Source organism: Aegilops tauschii, chromosome 5, assembly GCF_002575655.3.
Source record: "Aegilops tauschii subsp. strangulata cultivar AL8/78 chromosome 5, Aet v6.0, whole genome shotgun sequence".
NCBI lineage: Eukaryota > Viridiplantae > Streptophyta > Magnoliopsida > Poales > Poaceae > Aegilops > Aegilops tauschii.
In genome coordinates, this window is record NC_053039.3 from 581,013,640 (window position 1) to 581,037,161 (window position 23,522).

General features: G+C 42.9%; 2 protein-coding genes across 11 annotated transcripts; one reads left to right on the forward strand and one right to left on the reverse strand.

Annotated features, from left to right (window-relative positions):
• Positions 1–10,276: 10,276 nt before the first annotated feature.
• LOC109755259 (disease resistance protein Pik-2-like) lies at positions 10,277–14,548 on the forward strand. The gene is made up of 3 exons (XM_020314166.4): positions 10,277–11,243; positions 12,195–14,232; positions 14,414–14,548. The coding sequence occupies exons 1-2, from the start codon at positions 10,423–10,425 to the stop codon at positions 14,209–14,211; spliced, it is 2,838 nt and encodes a 945-aa protein (XP_020169755.1). The 5' UTR covers positions 10,277–10,422; the 3' UTR covers positions 14,212–14,232; positions 14,414–14,548.
• Positions 14,549–14,939: 391 nt separating this feature from the next.
• On the reverse strand, positions 14,940–22,407 carry LOC109755242 (disease resistance protein RGA5). 10 transcript variants are annotated; one of them, XR_005758512.3, is made up of 7 exons: positions 22,188–22,363; positions 21,926–22,055; positions 20,919–21,828; positions 16,649–18,599; positions 16,296–16,549; positions 15,733–15,921; positions 14,940–15,535 (listed from the first exon to the last, which is right to left on the reverse strand). XR_005758512.3 is itself a non-coding variant. In XM_073498525.1 (5 exons), exons 3-4 carry the CDS (start codon positions 21,785–21,787, stop codon positions 16,658–16,660), a joined length of 2,811 nt encoding a protein of 936 aa, XP_073354626.1. In that variant the 5' UTR covers positions 21,788–21,828; positions 21,926–22,055; positions 22,188–22,363; the 3' UTR covers positions 16,281–16,549; positions 16,649–16,657. The 10 variants fall into 10 exon arrangements, 2 of the variants coding, with proteins under 2 accessions (XP_045085352.1, XP_073354626.1); XR_005758513.3 differs by having other exon boundaries at positions 22,180–22,363; XR_005758511.3 differs by having other exon boundaries at positions 22,184–22,360.
• Positions 22,408–23,522: the final 1,115 nt, after the last annotated feature.

The following is a 23,522-nucleotide window of genomic DNA, read 5'->3' on the forward strand; positions in this document are numbered from 1 at the left end:
GGCATACTAGTGACACTCTGTTTGTCTATGTGTTCACACATGTACTAAGTTTCCAGTTAATACAATTCTAGCATGAATAATAAACATTTATCATGATATGAGGAAATAAATGATAACTTTATTATTGCCTCTGGGCATATTTCCTTCAGTCTCCCACTTGCACTAGAGTCAATAATCTAGTTCACATCGCCATGTGATTTAACACCAATATTTCACATCGCCATGTAACCAACACTCAAAAGGTTTACTAGAGTCAATAATCTAGTTCACATCGCTATGTGATTAACACCCAAAGAGTACTTAAGGTGTGATCATGTTTTGCTTGTGAGAGAAGTTTAGTCAACGGGTCTGCCACATTCAGAGCCGTATGTATTTTGCAAATATTCTGTGTGTACAATACTCTGCACGGAGCTACTCTAGCTAAATGCTCCCACTTTCAATATGTATCCAGATCGAGACTCAGAGTCATCCAGATCGGTGTCAAAGCTTGCATCGACATAACTCTTTACGACGAACTCTTTATCACCTCCATAACCGAGAAATATTTCCTTAGTCCTCCAAGGATTATTTTGACCGCTGTCCAGTGATCTACTCCTAGATCACTATTGTACTCCCTTGCCAAACTCAGGGCAGGGTATACAATAGGTCTGGTACACAGCATGGCATACTTTATAGAACCTATGGCTGAGGCATAGGGAATGACTTTCATTCTCTCTATCTTCTGCCGTGGTCAGGCTTTGAGTCTTACTCAACTTCACACCCTGCAACACAGGCAAGAACTCTTTCTTTGACTGTTCCATTTTGAACTACTTCAAAAACTTGTCAAGGTATGTACTCATTGAAAAAACTTATCAAGCGTCTTAATCTATCTCTATAGATCTTGATGCTCAATATGTAAGCAGCTTCACTGAGGACTTTCTTTGAAAAACTCCTTTCAAACACTCCTTTATGCTTTCCAGAAAATAGTACATCATTTCCGATCAACAATATGTCATACATATACTTATCAGAAAGGTTGTAGTGCTCCCACTCACTTTCTTGTAAATATAGGCTTTACCGCAAGTCTGTATAAAACTATATGCTTTGATCAACTCATCAAAGCACATATTCCAACTCCGAGATGCTTGCACCAATCCACAGATGGATCGCTGGAGCTTTGCACACTTTGTTAGCATCTTTAGGATTGACAAAACCTTCTGGTTGCATCATATACAACTCTTCTTTAAGAAATCCATTAAGGAATGCAGGTTTGACATCCATTTGCCAAATTTCATAAAATGCGGCAATTGCTAACATCATTCGGACAAACTTTTAAGCATCGATACAAGTGAGAAAACCTCATTTTAGTCAACATCTTGAACTTGTCGAAAACATTTTGCGACAATTCGATGTTTGTAGATAGTAACACTACTATCAGCGTCCGTCTTCTTCTTGAAGATCCATTTTATTCTCTATGGCTTACCGATCATCGGGCAAGTCAACCAAAGTCCACACTTTGTTCTTATACATGGATCCCATCTCAGATTTAGTGGCCTCAAGCCATTTCGCGGAATCTGGGCTCATCATCGCTTCCTCATAGTTCATAGGTTCATCATGGTCTAGTAACATTATTTCCGTACCACTCTGGTGCGGAACGTACTCTGGTTGACCTACGAGGTTCGGCAGTAACTTGATCTGAAGTTTCATGATCATCATCATTAGCTTCCTCACTAATTGGTGTAGGAATCACTGGAACTGATTTCTGTGATAAACTACTTTCCAATTCGGGAGAAGGTACAATTACCTCATCAAGTTCTACTTTCCTCCCACTCACTTCTTTCGAGAGAAACTCCTTCTCTAGAAAGGATCCATTCTTAGCAAAAAGATCTTTCCTTCGGATCTGTGATAGAAGGTGTACCCAACAGTTTCTTTTGGGTATCCTATGAAGACGCACTTCTCCGATTTGGGTTCGAGCTTATTAGGCTGAAACTTCTTCACAAAAGCAACGCAACCCCAAACTTTAAGAAACAACAGCTTAGGTTTCTTGCCAAACCATAGTTCACACAGTGTCGTCTCAATGGATTTAGATGTTGCCCTATATAACGTGAATGCAACTGTCTCTAATGCATAACCCCAAAACAATAGCGGTAAATCAGTAAGAGACATCATAGATCGCACCATGTCTAATAAAGTGCGGTTACGACGTTCGGACACACCATTACGCTGTGGTGTTCCAAGTGGCGTGAGTTTGTGAAACTATTCCACATTGCTTTAATTGAAGACCAAACTCGTAACTCAAATATTCGTCTCCGCGATCAGATTGTATAAACTTTATTTTCTTGTTAGCATGATTTTCCACTTCACTCTGAAATTCTTTGAACTTTTCAAATGTTTCAGACTTATGTTTCATCAAGTAGATATACCCATATCTGCTCAAATCATCTGTGAAGGTCAGAAAATAACTATACCCGCCGCGAGCGTCAACACTCATCGAACCGCATACATCAGTATGTATTATTTTCAATAAGTCAGTTGCTCGCTCCATTGTTCCGGAGAACGGAGTCTTAGTCATCTTGCCCATGAGACACGATTCGCAAGCATCAAGTGATTCATAATCAAGTGATTCCAAAAGTCCATCAGTATGGAGTTTCTTCATGCGCTTTACAGCAATATGACCTAAACGGCAGTGCCACAAATAAGTTACCCTATCATTATCAACTCTGCATCTTTTGGCTTCAATATTATGAATATGTGTATCACTACTATCGAGATTCAATATAAATAGACCACTCTTCAAGGGTGCATGACCATAAAAGATATCACTCATATAAATAGAACAACCATTATTCTCTGATTTAAATTAATAACCGTCTCGCATCAAACAAGATCCAGATATAATGTTCATGCTCAAAGCTGGCACCAAATAACAATTATTCAGGTCTAAAACTAATCCCGAAGGTAGATGTGGAGGTAGCGTGCCGACGGCGATCACATCGACTTCGGAACCATTTCCCATGCGCATCGAATTCAAGTGATTGTAGTACCCAGACAATCTGAGCACATGCTCACTGGTTGAGCTATTCTCCTCCATCTTGTAGGCAAAGTACTGTCAGAGTCTCATACCTCTCGACACAGGCATGAGTATGAAATACCAATTTCAACTCTTGGAACATCTTATATGCTCCGTGGCGTTCCAAACATTTTTGAAGTCCCGGTTCTAACCGTAAAGCATGATGCACTAAACTATCAAGTAGTTATCATACCGAGCTTTGTCAAACGTTCATAACGTCTGCATCTGCTCCTGCAATAGATCCGTCACCTAGCGGTGCATCAAGGACATAATTCTTCTGTGCAGCAATGAGTACAATCCTCAGATCACGGACCAAGTCCGCATCATTGCTACTATCATTTTTCAATTTATTTTTCTCTTGGAACATATCAAAAAATAAACGGGGAGCTACATCGCGAGCTATTGATCTACAACATAGTTATGCAAATACTATCAGGACTAAGTTCATGATAAATTAAAGTTCAATTAATCATTACTTAAGAACTCCCACTCAGATAGACATCCCTCTAGTCATCTAAATGATCACATGATCCATATCAACTAAACCATGTCCGATCATCACGTGAGATGGAGTAGTTTTCAATGGTGAACATCACTATGTTGATCATATCTACTATATGATTCACGCTCGACCTTTCAGTCTCAGTGTTCCGAGGCCATATCTGCATATGCTAGGCTCATCAAGTTTAACCCGAGTATTTTTGCGTGTGCAAAACTGGCTTGCACCCGTTGTATGTGAACGTAGAGCTTATCACACCCGATCATCACATGGTGTCTCGGCACGACGAACTTTGGCAACAGTGCATACTCAGGGAGAACACTTGTACCTTGAAATTTTAGTAAGGGATCATCTTATAAAGCTACCACCGAACTAAGCAAAATAAGATGTATAAAAGATAAACATCACATGCAATCAAAATATGTTACATGATATGGCCATCATCATCTTGTGCTTTTGATCTCCATCTCCAAAGTACTGTCATGATCTCTATTGTTACCGGCATGACACCATGATCTCCATCAACTTGATCTTTTATCAATGTGTCGTCACATGGTCGTCTCACCAGCTATTGCTTTTGCAACTATTGCTATCGCATAGCGATAAAGTAAAGCAATTACATTGCACTTGCATCTTATGCAATAAAGAGACAACCATAAGGCTCCTGCCAGTTGCCGATAACTTTAACAAAAAATGATCATTTCATACAACAATTTATACCTCATCACGTCGTGACCATATCACATCACAACATGCCCTGCAAAAACAAGTAAGACGTCCTCTACTTTGTTGTTGCAAGTTTTACGTGGCTGCTACAGGCTGAGCAAGAACCGTTCTTACCTACGCATCAAAACCACAACGATATTTCGTCAAGTATGTGCTGTTTTAACCTTCATAAGGACCGGGCGTAGCCACACTCAATTCAACTAAAGTTGGAGAAACTGACACCCGCCAGCCACCTGTGTGCGAAGCACGTCGGTAGAACCAGTCTCGCGTAAGCGTACGCGTAATGTCGGTCCGGGCCGCTTCATCCAACAATACCGCCGAATCAAAGTATGACAGGCTGGTAAGCAGTATGACTAGTATCGCCCACAACTCACTTGTGTTCTACTCGTGCATATAACATCTAAGCATAAACCTGGCTCGGATGCCACTGTTGGGGAACGTAGTAATTTCAAAAAATTTCCTACGCACAGGCAAGATCATGGTGATGCATAGCAACGAGAGGGGAGAGTGTGTCCACATACCCTCATAGACCAAAAGCGGAAGCGTTATGACAACGCGGTTGATGTAGTCATACGTCTTCACGATCGACCGATCCTCAGTACCGAACGTACGGCACCTCCGTGTTCAGCACACGTTCAACTCGGTGACATCCCGCGAACTCATGATCCAATAGAGCTCGAGGGAGAGTTTTGTCAGCACGACGGCGTGATGACGATGTTGATGAAGTTACCGACGCAGGGCTTCGCCTAAGCACCGCTATGATATGACCGAGGTGGATTATGGTGGAGGGGGGCACCGCACACGGCTAAGAGAGATCAATGATCGACTTGTGTGTCCATGGGGTGCCCCTCCTCCACATATAAAGGAGTGGAGGAGGGGAGGGGCCGACCCTCTCTATGGCGCGCCCTAGGGGAGTCCTACTCCCACCGGGAGTAGGATTCTCCCTTTCCCTAGTTAGAGTAGGAGAGGAAGGGAAGGAGGAGTAGGAGAGAAGGAAAGGGGGGCGCCGCCCCCCAAACCTATTCCAATTCGGCCTCCTGCCCAAGGGGGGCGCACCAGCCCCTTGTGGGCTGGTGTGCTTCCTTCTTATGGCCCATAAGGCCCATAACTTCTCCCGGGGGGTTCCGGTAACCTCCTGGTACTCCGGAAAAATGCCTGAATCACTCGGAACCTTTCCGATGTCCGAATATAGCCTTCCAATATATCGATCTTTACGTCTCGACCATTTCGAGACTCCTCGTCATGTCCCCGATCTCATCCGGGACTCCGAACTACCTTCGGTACATCAAAACACATAAACTCATAATACCGATCGTCACCGAACGTTAAGCGTGCGGGCCCTACGGGTTCGAGAACTATGTAGACATGACCGAGACACATCTCCGGTCAATAACCAATAGCGGAACCTGGATGCTCATATTGGCTCTCACATATTCTACGAAGATCTTTATCGGTCAAACCGCATAACAACATACGTTGTTCCCTTTGTCATCGGTATGTTACTTGCCCGAGATTCGATCGTCGGTATCTCAATACCTAGTTCAAGCTCGTTACCGGCAAGTCTCTTTACTCGTTCCGTAATGCATCATCCCGCAACTAACTCATTAGTCACATTGCTTGCAAGGCTTATAGTGATGTGCATTACCGAGAGGGCCCAGAGATACCTCTCCGACAATCGGAGTGACAAATCCTAATCTCGATCTATGCCAACTTAACAAACACCATCGGAGACACCTGTAGAGCACCTTTATAATCACCCAGTTACGTTGTGACGTTTGGTAGCACACAAAGTGTTCCTCCAGTATTCGGGAGTTGCATAATCTCATAGTCATAGGAACATGTATAAGTCATGAAGAAACAATAGCAACATACTAAACGATCAAGTGCTAAGCTAACGGAATGGGTCGAGTCAATCACATCATTCTCTAATGATGTGATCCCGTTAATCAAATGACAACTTATGTCTATGGTTAGGAAACTTAACCATCTTTGATTCAACGAGCTAGTCAAGTAGAGGCATACTAGTGACACTCTGTTTGTCTATGTATTCACAAATGTACTAAGTTTCCAGTTAATACAATTCTAGCATGAATAATAAACATTTATCATGATATAAGGAAATAAATAATAACTTCATTATTGCCTCTAGGGCATATTTCCTTCAGACATGGTGGTAAGCAGTATGACTAGTATCGCCCACAACTCACTTGTGTTCTACTCGTGCATATAACATCTACGCATAAACCTGGATCGGATGCCACTGTTGGGGAACGTAGTAATTTTAAAAATTTTCCTACACACACGCAAGATCATGGTGATGCATAGCAATGAGAGGGGAGAGTGTTTTCTACGTACCCTCGTAGACCGAAAGCGGAAGCGTTATGACAACGCGGTTGATGTAGTCGTACGTCTTCACGATCGACCGATCCTTAGTACCGAACGTACGGCACCTCCGTGTTCTGCACACGTTCAGCTGGGTGACGTCCCGCGAACTCACGATCCAGTAGAGCTTCGAGGGAGAGTTTCGTCAGCACGACGGCGTGATGACGGTGATGATGAAGTTATCGACGCAGGGCTTCGCCTAAGCACCGCTCCGATATGACCGAGGTGGATTATGGTGGAGGGGGGTACCGCACACGGCTTGGAACAATCAACTTGTGTGTCTATGGGGTGCCCCCCTCCCTCGTATATAAAGGAGTGGAGGAGGGGGAGAGGGCCGGCCCCTATGGCGCGCCTTGGAGGAGTCTTACTCCCACTGGGAGTAGGATTCCCCCCTTCCCTAGTTGGACTAGGAGAGAAGGAAGGGGGAGAGAGGGAGGAAGGAAAGGGGGGCGCCGCCCCCCTCCTAGTCCAATTCGGACCAGAGGGGGAGGGGCGCGCGGCCTGCCCTGGCCTCCTCTCTCTCTCTCTCTCTCTCCACTATGGCCCATTAAGGCCCATACAATTACCAGGGGGTTCTGGTAACCTCCCGATACTCCGGTAAAATCCCGATTTCACCCGGAACCATTCCGATGTCCAAATATAGGCTTCCAATATATCGATCTTTACGCTCGACCATTTCGAGACTCCTCGTCATGTCCATGATCATATCCGGGACTCCGAACTACCTTCGGTACATCAAAACACAAAAACTCATAATACCGATCGTCACAGAACTTTAAGCGTGCGGACCCTACGGGTTCGAGAACTATGTAGACATGACCGAGACATGTCTCCGGTCAATAACCAATAGCGGAACCTGGATGCTCATATTGGCTCCTACATATTCTACGAATATCTTTATAGGTCAAACCGCATAACAACATACGTTGTTCCCTTTGTCATCGGTATGTTACTTGCCCGAGATTCGATTGTCAGTATCTCAATACCTAGTTCAATCTCGTTACCGGCAAGTCTCTTTACTCGTTCCGTAATGCATTATCCCGCAACTAACTCATTAGTTACATTGCTAGTAAGGCTTATAGTGATGTGCATTACCGAGAGGGCCCAGAGATACCTCTCCGACAATCGGAGTGACAATCCTAATCTTGATCCATGCCAACTCAACAAGTACCATCGGAGACACCTGTAGAGCACCTTTATAATCACCCAGTTACATTGTGACATTTGGTAGCACACAAAGTATTCCTCCGGTAATCGGGAGTTGCATAATCTCATAGTCAAAGGAACATGTATAAGTCATGAAGAAAGCAATAGCAGTAAACTAAACGATCAAGTGCTAAGCTAACAGAATGGGTCAAGTCAATCACATCATTCTCCTAATGATGTGATCCCGTTTATCAAATGACAACTCATGTCTATGGCTAGGAAACTTAACCATCTTTGATTAACGAGCTAGTCAAGTAGAGACATACTAGTGACACTCTGTTTGTCTATGTATTCATACATGTACTAAGTTTTCGGTTAATACAATTCTAGCATGAATAATAAACATTTATCATGATATGAGGAAATAAATAATAACTTTATTATTGCCTCTAGGGCATATTTCCTTCAGTATTTCACCCATGTGACACAAATTAATCAATGAAGACATACAATCTTGCCATCTTCAAATTTGTTCATGATGTATAAGAATTAAACTAAATAACTACATATATAAAAAAATGGAAATGAACACATGCATATATTTACATTTAATCCAAATGACACATATTAATATAGGAATACATCAACTCTTATCATCTTTTATTCTTCTATGATCTAGAATAATTTAGCTTCACTAACAACATATATCCTTGCAATTGAGGCCAAGTGAATTTTCCAAGGTTGACATTAAATTACATAAGATAAAATTGTACCATAATACTATTTGGCATTTTGTGTCTAATTTTGCTAAGTGTAGTAGGAAATTGTATATGTTATCGATTTTCTTACATGTGTAACATGAGACATGTTACGGAGAACACTTAATAGAAAAGTAGATGTGAAAAATTAGATTTTTGGTTTTATGGGATGTAATCTGTATTTTTTTCATAATTATCCTGTTATTATTGATGTGGAGCAGACCCACAAGAGGTGCATGCTCAAGTTAAGACAAACGGTCACTTAAGTACAATGCACATTGGGGACGAATAAATATGATGCACATAGTAGGGTATATTATGGGGGTTGTAACTAATTAATGTTTGTATTAGCGTATTGGTTATGTTGCATTCTTTGTTTTTTTAGGTTGGACATATTCAATCTTTTTTATATAATAATTGCTATAGTTGGGATACTAATTGTGCCGCCTTATCAACTTATCGGTTAATGCTGTGTTTTTTTGGATTTATATTATATGTTGGACATGTTCAATACCGTGAACCTTAATCTAGTTGTTGGTTCGTTGCCTTATGTGACTAAATAATCGATCATGGATTGATGAAGTAATCGTATGCGACTTAATATTTTTTACTGGCCTCCATTCTAAACGTTTTGGCAATCACTCATCTCTCGACCATGCCATTCTTTTGCCCACTCATCTCTCGAGCATATTCACATCCTTGCATCAAATTTTTCTGTACTTACCAACCGAGCCACGCACTGACCTTGTCGATCGAAACACGATCCTTTTCTGAAATAGTAAAGCAGCAGTACATATTGTCCTTTATTAATTCGCTCTTCTTGCACTATGTCCAAGTTTGATTCATGGATGTAATACTCTTATTTGGCCACCGTTTCAGGCTTAAGATGGCCGGCAAGATGCTTGGTTTGTAATTAACCTGAATAAATTCTGACGTATATGGAACTGGACTAGTAGTTAACTAGCCACATTTCCAGGCTTAAAACGTACAAGTGGCCGGCAAGATGCTTGGTTTTACTAACCTGAATATGTTACTGCTAATAAGGTTCGAAAGCATACATTATTTTAACTAATCCGTCGCTTTATGCACATGCTAGTTCACTACACCCCATAAGTAAGATTGATGAAATCATTGAACCAAAGCTTGCGACTAGCTGGCTACTAGCACCCACCCAGTTACCCACCAACAGGTCCTCTTCATGTGCTTCTTTTGACCACAAACACACACAAACGAGAGAGAAACGTTTCGTAGTTGTTCAACAATTGAAACTTCATAGTGTCTTAAAAGTAAAAATAAAATAAAACGTTTTTGTTTCTTTTTTCTACAGGAGAAAAGATGCTACTCCCTCTTATCCATACTAATTGACACTGATCTAGTACAATGTTGTACTAGCTTTGTACTAGACCAACATCATTTAATATGGATCGATTTGGACCGATAGCTGCGCGGGAAATCTTGCTGAGAGCGATATTCCGAGTAGTTCCAGTGATGCTGATGTACAAGTGGCCGTTCAAGGTTCATTGTTGAAGGTATCTTTTGCTGCGTTGGTTCTGTTAACATGCGTAAAGTATGCTGCATACCGAGGCTCCCTCCGTGTTTTCGCCTGACACGAGCTGTTCTTAATTCGCTTGCACCAAACACTAGCTCACCTCTTTCGATGCGGATGCACATGCTAGCACGTGATCATTCATGTGCCTTCCATCGTTACTGAGCCAAACAAATCTCAAGCTTGCTCATCTTCATTTTCCTGCTAATTAGCTAGCTGCACTTGTCTGAGCTGTTCTCTCCACCACTCCAAAGTCCAAATCACACCAGCAACACCCACGAGAGATGCAGTGAAGATACAAAAAGTAGAGAGATCAATGGAGGCTGTGAGCGCCTCGCATGGCGCATTTGGTCCCCTGCTGGGGAAGCTCACCACCTTGCTCGCCGATGAGTGTGCTCGGCTGAAAGGGGTCCGCCGTGAGATCCGCTCCCTCAGATCAGAACTCGCGAGCATGCATGCTGCACTGAAGGAGTATACGAAGCTAGAAGACCCAAATGACCAAGTGAAGACATGGATATCGCTGGTCAGGGAGTTGGCCTATGATACCGAGGATGTCTTCGACAAGTTCATCCACCAGCTTGGCAGCGGAAGTAATCATGGTGGTTTCAAGGAGTTCTTCCGCAAGACCGCTCGTCGTTTCAAGACACTTGGGTCTCGTCGCGGAATCGCTGACCAAATTGACGATCTGAAAGATCGCATCAAGCAAGTGAAAGATCTCAAGGATAGTTACAAGTTGGATTATGCTCCTTCTAGCATCGCTGGCCCTCCAGTCGTGGATCCCCGGCTGCATGCAATTTTTGCTGATGAAGCACACCTTGTGGGGGTGGATGGTCCAAGAGATGATCTTGCCAAGTGGATGTTGGAAGCAAATAACTTGTCCAAAGGATGCAAGGTTTTGTCAATTGTCGGGTTTGGTGGATTGGGAAAGACAACACTAGCGAATGAGGTATGTCGCAAGATTGAAGGGAATTTTCATTGTAAGGCTTTTGTATCAGTCTCACAAAAACCAGATGTAAAGAAAATTATCAAGGATGTAATATCTCAAGTGGCATGTGAAGATGGATCCACAAAAGATACTATTGATTGGGATGAAAAGAAGTCCATTGCCAAGCTAAGAGAACTGCTAGAAAATAAAAGGTAACATCGACCTTCATTATTCCTGTTAAAGGATGTGCCATCCATGGTTCTCGATATTTCAGCCACTTTTTATTTGAAGTGTACTGTCATTATTTTGATTCAAAGAAAAACAACCTGATTAAGGCCAGGTTGCGTAATTACAAGCATCATTACACCTCACACTAAAACAAAAATCATGTACCAGCTAAAAGATGCTTGGAACATGATATATATGTAATCATGAAAATATTTATAGGTAGTGTACTGAATTGCACGCAACTCTCCTGCATGGTTCAAAAAAAAAAATTCCCAAGTCCAGTTTTCAAGAAATTAACTGCTAAATTATTTGTATATTGTACGAGTTTTTATATATTTCATTATCATATTAATGTTTTGTAAGAACTAGTTACTACATGCAATCCCATCTATATGGGTTCAAACCAATCCCGACTCCAGCTAGCTTATATCTCAATGTAACAATGCAATTACTATATTGCTTCTTGTTTTCATATATACTAAATTGAAGATTTTTGAAATATGTTCACAATTGTAAAGAAAATTCCCTGTGAGAATCAAGTAAATAGATATGAATTCGATTAGTTAAAACTTCAAACAAGTGGTCATGGTACATATGCACGATAAAAATGCATATGTAAACTTATGCAATAACCGTACTATATACACTTAATTAAGTCGTTGCGTAGCTTTCTAATAATCATTTTATATAAACTCAAATAATCATACTTTCAAATAAAATGTAACATATATTTTCGTGTTTTTGATCTGGTAACTAGAAATGAGTTATAGTCATAGTTAAAATTACAAGGAAGTTAACATGCTACATATTGCATATGGAAATTATTAACTACTCCAGTTAAATGCATGAAGCTGTTTCATGGCATGTTTGAGTTTTCTAGCAGAATCCCTTACCATAGTTGGTTGACGACTTGACATCATCTACTAATTTTGTAGGTATCTCATCATCATCGATGATGTATGGTCTACACAAGCATGGCACGCTATCAAGTGTGCTTTTCCAGAGAATGATTGTTCTAGCAGAATTATAGCTACTACACGCATCATTGACGTAGCAAAGTCATGTTGTCTGAGTGCTGACGACCGTGTGTATGAATTGGAAGCCCTAAGTGATCTCCACTCTAGAAGATTGTTTTTCAAAAGATTATTTCGCTCTGAGGAAGATTGCCCTGAAATGTTGAAGGAAGTTTCTAATAAAATTTTAAAGAAATGTGGAGGCCTACCATTGGCAATTATCAGCATATCTGGTTTGCTAGCAAACCGACCAGCCATCAAGGAAGAATGGGAGAAGGTTAAGAGGTCAATTGGTACTGCACTGGAGAAAACTAACAGTCTAGAGGGCATGAGTAGCATACTATCTCTTAGCTATAATGATCTTGCACCTCATCTCAAGACTTGCTTGTTGTACCTAAGTTTGTTTCCCGAAGACCATTTGATTTACAGAGATAGGCTAGTGAGGCGATGGATAGCAGAAGGCTTCATCTCTGAAGAGCGTGGACAGAGCAAGCAAGAGGTCGCGGAGAATTACTTCTATGAGCTGATCAACAAAAGTATGGTCCAACCGGTGGACATTGAGTATGATGGAGAGGTCCGTGCCTGCCGAGTCCATGACATGATGTTAGAAATTATCATTTCAAAATCAGCTGAAGATAATTTTACCACTGTGGTAGGTGGAGGTCAAACGAGTTTGCTAAATCATCAAGATTCAATTCGGCGGCTATCAATCCAGCACATTGACAAGAAACTTGCATCTGAACTGGCAAATGTAGATCTCAGCCATGTTCGAACTTTGATAGTAATGCCATCATGTTGCATCACACACTTGCCCAGTCTTGATCGGTTTGAAGCTTTACGTGTTCTGGATTTTGAAGGTTGTGTGGATTTAAAGGACTATGATATGGAAGGCATGGACAAATTGTTTCAGCTAAAGTACCTCGGCTTTAGGGACACACGTATATCAAAGCTACCAGCAGGGATCGTCATGCTAGGTAATCTAGAGACGCTGAATTTTGAGGGTACATCTGTGAGAGAGTTACCTGCTAGAATTACTCTTCTGACTGAACTACGACACCTAATCGGACGTTTGAACAAGCTACCATCAGGGATTGGGGGCATGAGGAACTTACAGCTGATGCCAAGATTTATTATTACCATGCAAGAAACAGATGTGTTGAAGGATCTCGGGAACCTGAAAAGTTTGGAGGGACTCGATGTGGATCTTGGCGATGAAGTATCCTGCGAGGACAAGAGATGTGAGAAAGAGGCGTTCCTCTCCTCACTGTGCAAGCTTGGCACCTGCAAACTCCGTTCTTTGGAAATAAAATCAAAGTACTGTGGTTCCCTCGACTTCTTAGATTCCTGGTCCCCTCTGCCATCTTCTCTTCAAAGGTTTGTGGCGGCCTACAGAGATTCGTTCACGAAACTTCCAAAGTGGATTACACCAGCACTCATTAACCTTGCCGACCTCTGGATCTGCTTAACTGAACTGACGGAAGATGGGCTGCTTACCCTTGGGCAGCTCCCATCCTTACTCCGCCTGCAACTACGGTTATCAAAAAAGTTTATTGCCACAGTCCAAGTCATTTCTTTCCCAAATCTGAAAGCGCTTAACTTCTCAGGAACAGCACAAGCATATGTTTCGTTTGCGAAAGGGTCAGTGCCCAAGCTTGAGTCAATTGAAATGCCATTCAATGCGTCGGAGGCAAAAGCTAATGGCTTCTATTCAGGCATTGAGCATCTCCATTGTCTCAAATTAGCTTACATATGGTGTAATGAAGACGGGACACTACCAGAAAGAAAGGCTGCAGCTGCTGCGATCAGGAAAGACGCAGATGCCAATCCCAACCATCCTGAATTTACTTTTGAGAACGAACCATGGGAAGAGGACAATGAAGAAACTGGTGCTGGTGACGAGGAGAAGAGCAACGAAGATGGTGACACTGATGAGGATTAAAATGCTCACAAACTGCAAGAGGTATTCCAGTCATTCAAAAGCATCGTCACAATTTAATTTTCTCCCTCAAAATACATATATATCCCGAGCTGCTTCTGGTTTTCTAAAATTCAGCTGTTCTACTGTTGTGCGGCTGGTTTTCTTTCTTGGAATGTCATACCGAAGGAGGCATGAAGCTAATTAATATTCGCTGCAAATTCAGGTGACAAGATGAAAAACTGAAGCTGACACCTCCTGAAAAGAGTGATCTGGAGTCTCTCTCAACTGAAGTTGCTACTACTACTTTCTTGCTACATACGACGTGTTAGATCGCCTGTGTTCCTTACTTTATGATTCGGACTTGAGCTCTATTATTACTGCTAATAAGGTACTCCGGTCCTGTCGGACAGTACTTGGAGTCTGAATCTTGTACGCTGTTCTTAAGCCTGTCCCACTAGCTTTATGCATTCGGCAGGACCTAATTTGTATTTGTATTCGGGAATATTTGTGCTGAATACTTGATTTCTGTTTTCATATAATGCGTGGGCGAATGCACTGTGTTTGATTACGAGGACATGTTGTATTTTATTTCTGCAGTTCACTCTTGTAATCTATATTTGCATTGAGGATAAATTACGCTGAATTCTTTCTGATGATAGAATATGATCATATATTCTCGCTTGCATGCCTACATTTTTTTCCGAATACTAACTTGCGTACGCGTGCCTGGGACAAATTTCAGGCTTAGATGCTGTACAGAAGAACCGGCAGGTTAATTTCCTTAATCGGTCTCATAAATCTGGGCCCACATGTGATAGCTCGCCAGATACCCACCACGTGGTAGCTTAAACTTGTTGTAGCTGGACTGCTGTATAAGCACATTCATATGAAAATTCAAAAAAACATTCATATGTGCTTGAGCAGTTAATCAAAAAGGAAAGGAAAAAAAGAAAGGGCTTCTCTGCTTTCCTAGTCTGTTTTCTATGCTCTGCTTTAGTGCTCTTGTCATGTCCTGTGTGTGCGCGCGTATTGGTGTCTACACACACAGGCCGAGAGAGGTGCTGTGCTCATGCTCGCAACTAGTAGTACTCCATGCAACTTCTTTCTTATGAGCACAGCCAAGATCTGTGGCCAAGTATACTCTGGGAGTTGGGTTGAGATAACCCAGAAAGTTAACATTATTTTCCCTCAACTTGTTTATCATATCCTTGGTGTGCACATCAATGTGCTTGTGTGACCACCAGTGCACCTTGTCTCCCATCGTCATAGACATAGAATGGTTGTGGCTCTCACGGTGTTCAGTAATGCACCTACAGGACCTGCTATTCTTGGCCTCCGGCTTCCCCTGCACACCATAAACCACATGTCACGGCCAATGCAACTAATTCAGTTCTCCAGATCCGTTGGCCAACTGAATAAAGGAAAGAATAATTGAGCAGAGCGTAGCAGATCGAGCCCACTTCCATGTGAAGTACTGCTGTCTGTATGTCTTTCTAGCACTGGTTCAGGATACTTGGGCACAGTGAAGTGTTGTGCACTCACCTCTCTCATTCTGTAATCCTTATCCATTTTCCTTCTACTCTGAGTGCCGAGCTGCCGGCAGGGTGCCGACCACAGCCGTGTTCTTGCCGGCGCCGACGCCATGCCACGTGCCCTCCCTGCCCCCCGGACCAAAAGCTGAGAGACATGCGAGCACCCCTGCCCTGACCTAGCCGACGACGCAAGCCTCAGCTGAAACTCAATGTTATCCCTGTTAGTTTTATTTCCTACAATTTGGGAAGTAGTAGTAGTAGTAGTAGTAGTAGTGGTGGTGGTGGTGGTGGTGGTGGTGAGTTTGCAGATCCAGGAACAACAAGGAAGCTGATAGGACAGAAAGAGGCTCCTGCCTGGGCTTTCTGCTTTGTCGGCTATCTCTCTGGCTTTCGACTACATTGGCGGTGGCCTGTGCAAGGTTTCGGTGCCCTATGCTGGTGAAAATCTGGGTAATTTCCAGTAAGCATAGCCTGTACAAGAAGCCTATGTATGCATGGTGTCTTGTGATGGTGTGATGTGTGGCAATCAAATACATGTAGATAACATGTGTGCGTGTGTAAGCTCAATAGCACCTTTTTTGTTAAATGAAAATGATCGATGTGTGCCGCGCATCCTGGCCGTCCATCTCCTTCCCCCCTGGGAATTCAAACCTTACCCACTCTTCCCTCCACTCTACAGTAATTTGAACTAAAACCACGACACTTATTTTGGAATCTTGTAGGGGCATACTGGGCAGGTGTGCTTTGCAAGAGCGACCTGGCAGCGCATCAGTCCCCTTCCTCGCAAAAGCTTGTGCTGGGATGGGAACAACGAGAAGACAGACAACCTGAACATACGAGGGACGAAATTAAGATAGATCGTGTATAACATTTGTAATTAGCAGGGCTCTTGTTGGGTGCAAGAGAAAGAAAAGCACTAGTAGTACCTGAGTATGTTAATCCTCGTCCTCGTCGATGTGCTGCGAAAAGAGTACAGTAGGGCGGTTGGGATGTGTGCTGCCTGCACTCTTCATAGCAGCCTTAAAACTGCTGCAGTCGCCTTGTTCTACTGTACAATCGACAGTAACGAGTCTGGGCAGATTCTTTATCCCGAAATCAAAACAATCAGCGAGTGCCTCAGTTCTACACGCACGTAGCACGATCACAAGCATTTCTAGGTTGGGCATGGAGCCTGCTGCGAACTTGAGATTTATTCCTTCTTGGTCTGCATAATATCGGAACTTGGTCAAGTATGGGAACCCAGCTTCAGCACTGACTGTCAGCATTCTATCTTTAGAATCATGGTATCTCCCTTCTAGTTCCAGCTTGAGCAGAGCAGGTAAGCTTCCGAGAATGCAAAGGTCACTCTGCGTGATTCCCTTCACTTCAATGCGTAACTCTTGAAGGTTGACAAGTGCGCGCATCCAATCCGGAACATGCAGGACTGGCGAATCAATTAAGACGAGCTTCTGAAGGCTAGGCGCAACAGGGCACGCAGTTCCCAATGGTAAGAATGTGTTCCCATTTTTTATTTTCAGATAACCAAGCTTCTCCAGCAAGCTAAAGTCACAAAAGGAAGAGACAGGAAGTCTCCTTGCACGTTCATTGACATCAATGAACAACCTTCTCAGATTCCTTAGCTGTCCAAGTTGTTGCATGTAGTCAAGACTTTGCAATGAAAAGTCGACCCATTTCAACACCTCCAGTGCCTGCAACTTCCCAATTCCATCAGGAAATGTAACTTTGCAGTCAGTCAATAGATGCACCAATTTCCCTAGATTTACAATACTTGCTGGCAGTTCCCATACGAAGGTGCCTCTTATATCTAACATCTCTAGGCCACGTAGACACCCGATATCTCCTGGGAGCTCAGATATTCTTGTTCCCCTTAGGTTCAGGTACCTTAGATGAAGCAACCTCCCTATATTTTTAATATGGTGTTCGATGTTTCCATTGTAGGGGGAACCCCAACATCCAAAATCTACAATACGCAAATGCCTGAATTCATCCAATCGAGACATTTCCCCTGAATTTCCAAAAATATTGAGTGATCTGGCATGGGACAATACCAGTCTTCTTTTTTGCACGATACAATTTCCCTGTGTATCAAGTTGGATAGAGAGCCGACGAACTTTCCGTTTGACATTAACTGGTACAAAGGGAACCCCAACCAAAGTAACAAAGTTATCTTCAATGGACTTGGATATGATGAAATCAAGAATTGTGTCATGAACTCTACAAGTATTCAGCTTATGGTGTTCGTCAATCACCAGTTGGATCAAATTCCTATTGACAAGCTCATTGAAACACATCTCCCCCAACTCATGTACTGTATATCTGCCTTCTTTGTGAAATAACCCTTCAGCAATCCATCTCCTTATAAGACATTTCTTCTCGATAACAGTATCCTCTGGAAATATACCCAGGCACAAGAGGCAAGTTTTGAGAAGAGAAGGCAGATCAAAGTAACTAAGTGACAAAATTTTCATCATATTTTCAACGCTACGATTTCGTTCAAGTGCACGCCCAATTGAATCTTTCACTTCATTCCATATCTCTGTTGTTTTCTGTTTGCTAGCCAGCAGACCAGAAATTGCAATGATCGCCAAAGGCAAGCCACCGCATTTTTGCAAGATTTGATTAGAAACTTCTTGAAGGTGCGAAGGGCAATGTTCTTCAGAGTTGAATAGTCTTCTATAGAACAACTGTCTAGAGTACACAATATCAAGAGGCCTTATACCATAAACATGGCCATTGAATGATGAACTACATGCCTCTGCCACACTGTTTATCCGAGTAGTGGTGATTATTCTACTACCCATCCTGGTCATGGGGAATGCACACTTAATAACATCCCATGTATCCATATCCCATATATCATCAACAACGATAAAGTACCTACATGTGGATTCGTGAGATATATTAGCAGGGCTTTAATATCAAGCTTGTACAACAAGATAGGCAAATTAAAAAATGAAACTTGTCACACTGATAACATGAAAAGATAAATAAAGAAGCTAATAGTACTGTTGTTAAAATAGCATATGTTTGGTACACTACAATAGTGCACCTAATATCCTAGACTTGTGTTTAATTCATTTGGTGATTAATTCAACTAGGTTTTATAGGTTAACTATTTTCTGTGAGTTGGGTGAGTGTGCATGTGGAAGTTTAAAAGATATCTGTTCATTTTGAATTTTGATGAATTGATTATTCAATGACTAACCCGCTAATTTAGCTTCCATGCACGAGCATATTCAATGTAAAAAAGAACCCACAGGAGGAACTCTTGGAGGAAGATCCTTCTACCTGAAGAAAAAACTGAGGGGGCTACCATGGGCCCATACATTTCAAGGAGACAGCGAGTCATGTTAGCTAGCATGGTGGGGCCACCCTCCGGCCCTCCTTCAGCCATAGACTTTGTCTCCAATCCTAATTTACTTCCGCCTATGAATTGCAGGTTTTCAAGGGCAGAACAAGCGCATCGATAAATATTTTAGGACGCGACTAGTTGTCAAATGACGTCACCCACGTTGACGTTTATAAAGAAAATTTCAGCTGCACCTAGTACGCAACTGAATTTAGTCAGTGCAATACATAAATAAATCAGTTTAATTCAGTTGCATGGGACTTGTTCAACCGGTGCGGCCGACGGTCTGACAACAGAATCACATGTTGGTGTATAGTGCAAAGGCGTTTCATGTTGTTATTTTTCGCTAGTTGATTCATGTATCCACCTTATGTGAACATTGAGTTGTAAGCGCTTTGAACTGAAATAATGCAGTAAATATGGCCATATGCATCAATCGATGCAGAGGGCAGGGCTTCCTCTTTCCAGAAAAAAGATGAAGAGAACTTTGGTTGCAAAGATGGCACAACTGGAAAAATTGCAGTTGCAACGATGGTGCAACTCAAGAAAATTCCAGTTTCACTCAAACCAGTATGAATCTCTGAGCAACATCCAACAGCTAAGGAGTTGACCGAGCTTTGAGCTAAATAGCTAATTCTCATCTGACCGAAAATTAGCAATCCCGAGTATTTCAACAGAGCATCATCAATGTTTGCGTAAACAGAGTACCATGTACAGCCCACGTGTTTTATGCAGGCATTTGCGGCAGCCCGCAAAGCGCTTCATGTCTACTACCCGGCACCCTCATACCCACATATACCCACACAATCTTGCCATCATGTCTGATATGTGTTTGCACACATGTACCTCTGTTGCATAAGAACATGAATCGATTAGTGACGCATGTCATTAACCGATGAAGCCAGAACATGAGGAGGGAGCGATATGTTCATGTTTGTGTTCAAATTTTACTTCAATGTCAAAGCTGCAACATGCCAGCAGCAGTAGCTGATTGATTCGTCCTACGTACGAAATATGCGGGACAAGTAGGCTTACTTGTGGGCTGAGTGGGATGACCCACAAATGACATATCTGTTGTGTTCTAACCCGTGGGCGTCCATGTTGAATCTTACGTGGGGCGGGTCATGTGGCGCGGCAGGAGGCTCACTCCCACTCGAAAATTGTCAATCTCAGCAAGGAGGAATATGAGTGATTAACCTTTCTCACCATATTTCTAAGCGCAAAGCTTAGAACCAGGGATTTGATTTGAGGCATACAAATGATCGGCTGGTATAATGTTACGTACAAATACGATCCTGATCCACCAGGACTTGGAGCCACCGGCTGGGTTGTAATTTCCACACACTTATTCAGTATCAAGTCATAACTGGAATTTTAATTAGATATACCGGTTTAATATCACAATAGAAAATAATGGTCAGCACTTCCGTTCTTCTAGGTGTGGCAGGCTTGGTAGGATGTCTCTAGAACTATATATAGGGAAATTGTGGATTGCACATTATTATTTCTCTAGTGGGTGGACATATATCCATATATCTTATCGTTGTGAAATCACCATCATCCACACATGTACATGATTTTATCACAATATATCTTATATTGATTCATATAAAAAGAAGTTATTAAAAGATGTCGCCTGCACATGTTGCAGGCCACTTTCTAGTTGCACAAAAAACAAAAACAAAAGTGTAAGTCAAACACTCAAAGTGTTATTGGTCTAGTGGCGGGCCGTTGAGGAGAGCAGTGTGCGCAAAACCTATGACTTAAATATTAACTAAGTTTCAACCAGAAAGCTAGCGATTGCGTTTTAGCGAATCCAAAAAAAAGCATAGGGATGGTAAGTATACCTTTTGTCTTGTAAGAACTCGTATATGTTGATAGCAAGTTGCTGCACACTCCCTTCTTCAGTACCAGCATAAGGTCGGTTGCTAACTTTACTGAATATGGTTCTCAGGATGTTCATAATGCTTGGACTTCGCGACACAGATAAGAAAGCTTGACAGACGAATCCTCTCCTAAGCTCTTGATACACTTGATTTGCAAGAGTTGTTTTGCCCATTCCTCCAGGCCCAAAGATAGATACTACCTTCAGTTGTCGTGATGACCCACGTCCGTACTCTTCAGTCAACAAATTGATAACCTCAGTCTTTGATTCGTCCATTCCGACAATCTTTGACACATCATCAAAGATGACAAGAGCTCTAGTGTCAATGGTTCCATCGATGGTCTCCGAGAAGGCTTCGACGGTCTTGTGCCTTGCATTCCTCTTGCCCACCTCAGTCTTGTACCTTGCATTCTTCTCGCCCACCTCAGTGATCTGTTTCTTCAGATCATGGATCTCATTGGCAATCCGACGGCGAGCCTTCATCTTCCCCAACTTACCTAGCGAGTGCTTGATCTTCTCTATGAAGCCCTCTGGCTCAGGGTCCTTGTCATCAACGCTTTGCATGAAATCGTCGATGCAATCCTCCATATCGTAGGACAGCTCACGCACCTCATTCATCCAAACTTTATCTTGTACATCAGGATCCTCCTCCTCTGACATCTTCATGAGAAAGGCATCCATGGCGGCAAGCTCATCGGTGAGGGACTTGATATCCTTGCGCACCCGCTTGAAACGATTGTACTTTTCGCTGAGCAGAGCGCCCAGCTTCCCCAGAACAGGTTTCAGGACCCCCGTCGCCACACTCACCAGAGCCGCCTCCATCGCCGCCATGTGTCTCCGTGGAATGCACCGAAAACAGCTAAATTTGCACACTGAGAATAGGATGAACTAACAGAATTAAGGCCAAGCATTATTAATAAAACTGCCAATGCGACGAGGCGGCGGCGGCCGGAGGAGATGGGGTCGTACCTATGGGGAAGCTGGAATTAATTCTTCTTCACGCCCGGTGACCAGAGCTGCTGCCATGGCCGTGCTGTTAGCAGTGAAGAGAGGATTTTTTTTTCCTGACTGGTAGCAGTGCAGGCCGTCGATCTGAACCCTGAAATTTCAGAGGAAGATCGAAGCATTACTACACCGACTGAACGTACCTAGCGGGATGCGCCGGCGCCGGCGGCACAGCAGGAGATGGAAGCACGGCAGCTGGGATGTGGACGGGGCCGTACGTACGTGCCTGTCGGGATGGATCTGCCGTGGAGGACGTCCGGCCGGCCGCGGAGTAGTTGCGGCGGCGTCACCCCGGCGAGGAGAAGGAACGGACGCCGGCGACGCGTGCACTCTATCTAGATAGATCTCAAGGAGAAAGGGGGAACAGAATCGAGTAGGTGAGGATGCCGGCAGAGGAACGACAGCTTTTTTTTCGTGGTAAAAAAGGGTACTGTTGAAATACGTATGGGCCGAGTTCCGGATGGTGGGCCAGGTTATTCACGGCCGTGGCTCAGGAATTCCGGGGAGCGACGAGCGCTCCTTCGGGAGCTTCACAACGATCAGTGCCACTTGGGACGATCTCAGTCGCTGTCACATGTCGCGCTCTGATTTTATTTTTTCACATGCGTTTTCGGTTTTTTAATGGTTTTTTCTTTTTTTCAACCTTTTGTTTTTCTCCGGTCTTCCTTAGCTTTTGGACTTTTTTACGAGAAAAAAATGTGTTTTTTTCTTCTACGAGAGGCACGGTTTTGTTTTTGTGAGAGGCACAACCATGCCTCTTAGAAACGAAAAAAAATGTGTTTCCTGTTTTTTTTTTGCTTTTGCGAGAGGCACATCCATGCCTCTCAGAAACGAAAAAAAACGTGTTTTCTGTTTTTTTTCTTCCGCGAGGGCATTATTTTGTTTTCGCGAGAGTCACGACCGTGCTTCTCAGAAAAGGGAAAGAACAAATTTTCTGTTTTTTTCTTCCGCGAGAGGCACGGTTTTGCTTTCACGAGAGGCACGACCGTGCCTCTCAGAAAAGGGAAAGAACACATTTTCTGTTTTTTCCTTTCGCGAGAGGCACGGTTTTGTTTTCACGAGAGGCACGGTCGTGCCTCTTGAAAAGTGAAAAAATGTGTTTTCTATTTTTTTTCTTTCGCTGAAGGCCTCGTTTTTGCTTCCACGAGAGGCAAGGCTGTGCTTTCGTGAGAGGCACGGCTGTGCCTCTCGAAAACGGAAAAAAATGTGTTTTCTATTTTTTTTCCTTCCGCGAGAGACACGGTTGTGATTTCCGAGAGGCACGGTCGTGCCTTTTTCGTAAAGGAAAAAAACCATGCTCCCCGTTCGGTTTTTCGTCTGGTTTTTTTCGACCATTTTTTCATGAAAATAGATCGTCAAAACCTATGAACATGAGATCTAGTTTTGAAGGCCTCGACACGAGGAATCCAACGGTGAAAACGGTTCAAGACTTGGACGCACGATTTAAAAAATAAAACGTTTTGAATAAACAGATATATAAAAAAAGAAAAAACTCCCGGGTTGTGACAAGTGACGCCCTGCATATGCGTCACTTGTCACAACCTGAAGAGATGGAAGTGAT

Excerpts from the sequence above, each read along its gene's own strand:
- LOC109755259 (XM_020314166.4), top strand. The coding sequence starts at position 10,423 with ATGGAGGCTGTGAGCGCCTCGCATGGCGCATTTGGTCCCCTGCTGGGG. Across the intron at positions 11,244-12,194 it reads GAACTGCTAGAAAATAAAAG|GTATCTCATCATCATCGATG; the intron begins GTAACATCGACC and ends CTAATTTTGTAG.
- LOC109755242 (XM_045229417.2), bottom strand. The coding sequence starts at position 21,787 with ATGGCGGCGATGGAGGCGGCTCTGGTGAGTGTGGCGACGGGGGTCCTG. Across the intron at positions 18,600-20,918 it reads GAGTTCTTACAAGACAAAAG|GTACTTTATCGTTGTTGATG; the intron begins GTATACTTACCA and ends ATCCACATGTAG.